The sequence below is a fragment of the Chrysochloris asiatica genome, unplaced genomic scaffold, assembly GCF_000296735.1.
Source record: "Chrysochloris asiatica unplaced genomic scaffold, ChrAsi1.0 scaffold00318, whole genome shotgun sequence".
Classification (NCBI taxonomy): Eukaryota; Metazoa; Chordata; class Mammalia; order Afrosoricida; family Chrysochloridae; genus Chrysochloris; species Chrysochloris asiatica.
The window spans coordinates 2,935,976-2,943,784 of record NW_006408836.1 but is presented as its reverse complement, the minus strand read 5'-3'; the positions used below and the strand labels follow the sequence as shown (position 1 = coordinate 2,943,784).

General features: G+C 35.5%; 1 protein-coding gene across 1 annotated transcript in view; it reads left to right on the top strand.

Annotated features, from left to right (window-relative positions):
* Positions 1-7,809, top strand: part of LOC102819479 (A disintegrin and metalloproteinase with thrombospondin motifs 6-like) — a 530,326-nt gene that overhangs the window by 236,166 nt on the left and 286,351 nt on the right. Inside the window, exon 9 of the mRNA XM_006875298.1 lies at positions 6,900-7,046. Within this exon, the coding sequence (XP_006875360.1) occupies positions 6,900-7,046 (147 nt within the window). The remainder of the gene's footprint in view (positions 1-6,899; positions 7,047-7,809) is intronic.

Here is a 7,809-nt window from a genome sequence, read left to right as displayed (position 1 = left end):
TATGGAGTAAAAAATTTGTATCTATCTATCTATCTATCTATCTATCTATCTATCTATCTATCTATCTATCTATCTATATAACTATATATAGAGAGAGATAGAGAGTCCTGGTGTAGCTTTGGGGATTAATGCACTGGAATGCAAAGTTGACTTAACACACACACGTCTGTATATATATATATTTAAAAGAACAATTATCAAGAATTTGACATTCTCCTTTTGTACCAGGTCTTTGAAACCCAGTGCGTATTTTATACTTACAGCACATCTCAATTTGGACTATTCACATTTCAAGTGCTCAATAAGCTTATTGTGGCTAGAGGCTACTGTATTAGTCAGATCTAGTCTAGAGTTTTCCTTCTAGAATTAACCAGTGTAGTGAATAATGATTTATGAACCAAGGGTGTTCCCCTCAGGCTTATTTGCAATTTGAAAATTGGAAGGATTCTTAACTGTCCAACATTAAAATGTCCCTTTCAAATGCCAGCTCCTTGAGGCCAGGGATATTGTCTGCATAGTAGGTGCTCAATAAGTATTTCTAGTTGAATCAATGAACACACACACATATCTTGACTCAGTGCCTTGCAGTTGATAAACAACAAATAAATCTTTGCTATTCTTTTTATTGTTATGATAATAACCTGGACCATGATCCTGCAGCCAGGGACACAGAAGAAAGTCAAGTAGTCTGGGACCATGCTCTCTTGTCTAAATCTCTTCTGTTGGCACTATTAGCAGAGAGAGGCTAGGCTCTATGCTAAGCAGAAAACATAGAGGAGTGGAAAAGGTGGAGGTCAGGGGATCTGGATTCTGGTTCTAAGTATGACACCAGTTTACTGTGTGGGACAGTCCCCTCTTTTCTGGGCCAAAGGAATTATGGGGCTGGCCCTGGAGGGGCTGACTCTGAGCTCTTTCCCAAATCTGCACTGTATTCAGAAAATGGTGCATGTCCAGTTCTCTTCTGTCTGCGGAGTTCAACCATTAGAATTTTGAGTCCTTGTTTGGCACCGTAGAATAAGCACTCAACCTTAAGGCTGATTTGAACCACAAGTTTGGTGGTTTAAAAAGGAGTACCTTACTAATTGAGACATTTATTATACTCCTTCCTAAGAGCACCAGGGGGAGAAGATGTTTTTAATACTAGGTCTTGGATGCAGAATTTGAAATCAATCTTCCTCCCCTCCCCCTAAAAATTTTTCATAATGATACACAAGCAAAGAGAATGTATGCTTTTGTAACATTATGAAAATGTTAAAAAAAAACATACATTCTCTTAGATGATGGAAGTCTAAATCTTTTAAAGACGACAAACTGCATCTGACACATAAACTACAAATATTGTTAGTAGAAATAGAACTCAAGACTTTTGCTTTCAGATATTTGAGTTCATTGGTTTCAAATATTTTTGCTCAATCATTCTGGAAGAAACTTTTAAATCCCTCTGTGCCTTATTGTATAGTTTCCAGCTCATATATCAAAATTTTATATTGTTCAATTTATTAATTGCAAAGTATAGAATCTCTTGAGCACTGCAAATATTGGAATTTAAAAAGAAATTATATTTTGATTATATTCAGTCAAAGCTAAGTATCATAGCAATTTGATAATTACAACTGTGCATTTTAAAAGATACATGAACAGGTCCTTCTTTTATGATCTAAATTTACACTATGTCCACACTCTTTTCCCCTCTCAGAATTTTATCTTAAAATATATCTTAATATATGAGGGTAAGTCAACAAATATTGCTACTAGGATTCCAGTTCATACGTGCATGGGTTTATTCCAAACAAAGTGTACTTAAACATTGTCTCTGCAATCAGTGGATGACTGCACACAAGTTCCCTCAGTAATAAATACACTGGTCTTAGTCTCATTAGAAGGAGCTCTGGTAGTGTAGTGGTTATGAGTCGGGCTACCAACCTCAAGGTCAGCAGTTCGAAACTACCAGCAGTTCCATGGGAGAAAGATGAGGCTTTCTGCTCCTGTAAAGATTTACAGCCTTGGAAACCCTGTGCAGGGTAACTATGAGTCAGAACCAACTCCACGGTGCTTAACAACAACAACAACAGTCTCATTATGGTATCTTCAAAAAGAAAGATACTTTTGTGCTATGCATAAAGTGATTTTGAGGTCAGGGCTATTACCCAGTTTTTAGTAAAACTCAAGTAGACATCTGCCCAAATCTTTGAAGATTTGCAACAAATTTATGGGAATGCTGCCTCTCACAAAACAACAGTTTTCAGATGGATCAAGTGTTTTAAGGAAAGTTGAGGAGAGCTCAAAGATGAGCTAACAGAGGGAAGACCGTCAACCTTGATGAATGAAGAAACTGAAGACTTCTGGCTGAAGTCCAGAAACTGGTGGATTAGACAGAAGCATAAACTTGATGCAATCACTACTGAAGTTGGGATCTCACATGGTTTGGCATTTTTAATTTTAAGCAAAATCTTGGCCTCAGCAAATTTTTGACTGGTTGGGTGCCAAAAGCATTGCATTAAGTGTTCATTAGTGGTTTAAGTAAGGTTGAAGCTAATGAAGATGATTTTATGGAGTAAATTTTAACCAGGGGAGAGTCTTGGATTTAACCAATATGATACAGTGAGCCAAGCCCAATCAAAGCAGTGTCTTCTGAGGGAGCTGCTGACAGAGAGGTCAGCTCAGAAGACTGTATTTGGGAATTCCAAAGGGGTGGTGGTGGTAACATTTCTCAAAGGACACAAGACAATAATGGGAACTTACTATGAAGAAGTTTTAAGAAAATAAAAAACTGCCTTGGTGAGGAAAAGACCAGGAAAGTAATGCCCAGTAATAATCATGACAATGCATCTGCTAATTCTTAGAGAGCAGCCAGGGCTGTCCTGCAATAATTTAACTGGGAAACCTTCCCTATCTACGTATATCCCTGATATTATCCCTTCAGACTTCTTTTTGTCCCTCAAACTCAAGTTCATTGAAAAGGAACACAATTTGAATCTCTTGAGGATGTAAAAACTGCTGTTTTGTAGTGGTGTAAATTGAAGAGCACAGAATTCTTTTGAGAAGGATTAGAGTAATAAAAACATCACCTTGAGATGTATATAGATCTACATGGAGGATATTCAAGAAAAAATAACTTCATATTTTGATATTTTTAAAATAAATGTTTCTATGATTCTGTAGCAATACGTTTGTCTTGTATATACCAACATACTTTAAAAATATATTTTATGCTTAAACGTAGTTTAATAGTTATATCATGTATCTCTATGCAAAAATATATGTAAATTTAAATTACATTTAAAAAAATTTTCTGTGTTGCTGTGGGTTAGTGTGCTGGCCTGCAAAGTCAGTTTGAACTACAAGGTTAGCAGTTCAAGCTCACCATCTGCTCCTCAGAAACCCTATACAGGGTCGCTATGGGTTAGAACCGACTTGATGGCACTTAACAACAACAGTAACAACAAGAAACAATAATTTTTCTTCTGGATTAAAAGCTCATTACAGTAATAGTAAAGGAGCTCTGATAGCATAGTGGTTACGAATCGGGCTGCGAACCTTAAGATCAGCGGTTCGAAACTACCAGCCGCTTCGCGGGAGAAAGATGAGGCTTTCTACTCCCATAAATATTTACACCCTCGGAAACCCTGTACAGGGTCGCTATGGGTCCGAACCGACTCGACGGCACTTAACAACAACAACAACAACAACAACAACAGTAATAGTTAATGAATGATCAGAGGAGTACACATTTTGCTAAATAATTATTAAACATAAAATTTTTATTAGAAGATACATATTTATTTCAGGAGCCCTGGTAGCATAGTGGGTTGTGCACTGGGCTGCTAGCTGAAAGGTCAGCAGTTCGAATCTAACATCTGCTCTGTGGGACAAAAATGAGGCCTTCTGCTCACATAAAGATTTACAGCCTTGGAAGCCCTATACAGAGTTGCTAAGAGTCGGGACTGACTCTCATAGCACATAACTACCACTACCAACCCACTGCTTTTTTTAATGCATGTTATTCAGTAACCAGTACAATGTGTAGTGCTAGAAGAAAATGGCATTTCAGCATCGATTTTATTCCTAAATTTTATTTCTATAGATGTGAGTGCTGAGAAAATTAATCAATGAGAATGAAAGGAGTTTGTTGTAGGAACATCGCTTGATTCTTTGAACTCCATTTGAATTATTTATTTAAAAAATCATAATAACTATGGTCATTTATCATGAAAAAGAATTTAAACAATATATTCAGCTGCTAATTTGCTTAGATTCTTCTTCAAACTTGATCAAAGTAGTGAATTGAAAACCATCTGATATAATTCATTCATTTTCTTGACACTGACACCAAATGTTTTTCCAATTGTTTCTTTTCTTGGCATCCATAAGTTTGTATACCCTAAGGCAATGAATGCATTATTCATAAAATTATGAATGGTGGAAAAATATGCCTCCTTTTTTTTTGTAACGTGGGAGGAATATTATTTTGAAAGGAGAAGCTTGCTTTTATAAGAATTTGAGGATCTAGAAATGCCTGTCTACTCCCAAGACTTAGCATGACTCAGTATTACAAGATTGCTGCTCAAAATAAATAATATTTTAAACTATTTTTACTTGAAAAGAATGCATTAACAGTAGCCTTAGCCTTTGAGAAAAATATACAATAGCATGTATTTATTAAATTATATGGACTCCTGTTGTGACGCTGGACTGCAAAGTTAGTTTGAACCGCAAAGTTGGCGGTTCAAGCTTACCGGTTGCTCCTTGGAAACCCTATACGGGGTCTCTATGGGTCAGAACTGACTCTACAGCACTGAACAACAATAACAATTCAATTATGTTTTTACATGAACTCCTTATATAAATCTATAGTGATTGTTTTGACAGAGTACATGCCTAATTCATAGAAATTGAAACTCCACCATCATGTCCTTAGAAAATCATTCATGGAGGTTGATTCCAATATGTTGATATAAAATTATTAGACTAAATATTGTGTTCTTGGATTTTAGTTTTATTGGGATTTTAATTTAGGGTTCTGTATACAAGTGCTCCTGTAAAGATTTACAGCCTTGGAATCTCTATATTAGGTGGCTATCAGTCTGAACCAACTCTGGGGCACACAACCACTATATTATCAAATAAGAAGCTCTGACGGCATAGTGGTCAGCAGTTCAAATCCACCAGCTACTCCATGTGAGAAAGATGAGGCTTTCTACTCCTGTAAGGATTTATAGGACTACTGGTGCGGTGCTATAGGATCAGCGCTGTACTGTGAACCACAAGGTCAACAGTTCAAACCCACCAGCTGCTCATCGGAAACCCTATACAGGGTCCCTACGAGTAGGAACCAACTTGACGGTGCTTAGCAATAGCAAAGATTTACAGTATAGGACACCCATTGAGGGTCGCTATGAGTCAGGCCCAACTTGATGGCACATAACCACCATCACCATACTATTAAATGGAATCCTGTTGTGATGCTGTAGGATAAGCACTGGACTGCTAACCCCAAGGTCAGCACTTCAAGCCCATCAGAAGCTCCTTAAAAATCCTTTACCTGGTTGCTGTGAGTCAAATCTGACTCCATGGCACTTTAACAACAACAATATCCTATCAAAACATTTCTCTTCTTTTGCTTGTGTTGATGCTTCCACTTGACTTACTAGCTCCTCCCTGTTGCTAAGTGTAGCACATATTATATGTCTTCATTATTGCTTTTTAATATTGTAGAGTTATAAATGCCAATTCATTTGTCTTCCTAATCATATCTCAAATCTTATCCCTTCTTTCCATCCTACTAACCTAGTTCAAACCAACATGATTCCTCAATTTGTAAAGATCTTTGATTGCTGTCCTTGATCCCACTGTAGCGTCTACACCATAGAAATATTACAATGACCTGAATAAAAAAATGTGGATTATCTCCATGTTCTCCTACTCAAAACTCTTTGGTTGCTCTTACTCAAAGTGTCTATTTAAATGCATATATACTGCCCCAAACACAAGTATTAATAGTTATTTTCATGTGTTATCTATAATTATCTACTTTCAATTACCTGTTCAGATTTTACTCCAGCAATAATCTCCATCTATTTAAATTCTAGCCAGACATTTTACTTCTTTTCTTTAGCATACAGCATGATACATCGATTAGAATGCCATAATAGAAGCATAAATTTGTTTTTCAGTAATGGTCAGCCTAAACTTCTGGTTACTTATAAAGAGAAGTCAAAATTTATTCATATGCATAAGTCATATCCTTTTCAGAAAAAAAGTTCTCATTTATCACAGAAATATACGGTGAGAGCACAGGACAAAGTGTCAAATAAAATATTTGTAAAATGGCAAAGAAAAACAATATCTACTCACAGCCTTTAATGTATCAAGGTTTTTCAAAATGTGTTTTCAAAACACACATGCACACATAAATAGCCTAAGTTTTAAATTCTACATTGTACAAATGAGACAAAGTACTTCTTTTTGCCTTATACTCCAGAAATCATTGAATCATAACCATGTTTTTATAATTCCCTTTGGATTCAGCCTGGTAAGCTAGGATAAATACCGGCATGTTAATAATGGGTGCTACTAACAGTACCAGAATGATATCTTTAACTGCTCATTTATCTTGAAACCTCAGTTAACTCATTTATAAAGTGAGTATACAATAAATGTAAGGATTTTTAGAAATACATTGTGTTATTGAATTATTCCTTAGTTTCTTTTTCTTAACTTTAGTCCTACATTTTCTCAGAGTATATGGAGTGTCTCGATATGTTGCTAAGGTAAATGAATAGTTAAATAAGGAAATAAAGGACGAGTGGAAGGAAATAAAGAATGTGTTGGGGTTTATTTGTTTGTCTTTTCTTATTTCTTTCTTCTCTGTTTCTTATCTTTCTTCCTCGTTAAAACAGTTTTGGTATGAACCATGATGGAATTGGAAATTCTTGTGGGACGAAAGGTCATGAAGCAGCAAAACTTATGGCAGCTCACATTACTGCAAATACCAATCCTTTTTCCTGGTCTGCCTGCAGTCGAGACTATATCACCAGCTTTCTAGAGTAAGTAATCTTTGGAGAAATGATGAATTGCTTCAGAAGTAAGCCATTTGTAGAAGTCTAATATGTAATGCCTCAAACCTTGCATAATGAGCAACTTTTATAGGACAGAGTGATATTTCAGACCATTCCCAAAATACTTAAATAAAATTATTGTCACAAATTTTATTTTTCCTTCATACTCTTAACAGAATTTATTGAACAGATGAAAAGGAACTGGAGCAAATATATCAGTGGGAATTTATGAGCATATAAGTGTTAGATTTGTTCAATAAATGGGAAGCAATGTCAAAAACAATTTACGTTACCATAATTTAATAAATCATAGGCCTAACTTTAATTCAATTATTGTATATTTCTTTTTTTGATGAAAAACTGAGTTTTATAGGAGTGCCTAAGTATCCAACAGTAACAAATAATAACGAAAATCCAAACACCCAGGAAATGCACACTTTGAGAAAATGAAAATATGTTAAGTATCTCGTCTTTTCTACAGTTTACAAAGTTTGTTTTCTGGTCCTTTCATGTATATTACAGAAGTCTGGTTATTTCAATGTAAAGATGTAGCTCAAGTATAACTATGTTCAGTAAAGCAGCTTTTCTTCCTTATCTCACCTGCATAGGAATTCAGGAATGAATTTTGGAAACGGATAAGACTTGGGTCTCACTTTCTAGTTGTGTGACCTTGGATGTATTACTTAATCTTCTAATCTTCAATGTGTCCTCATCTATTAAATAAGTTTAAGTAATAATACCTACTTCGTAA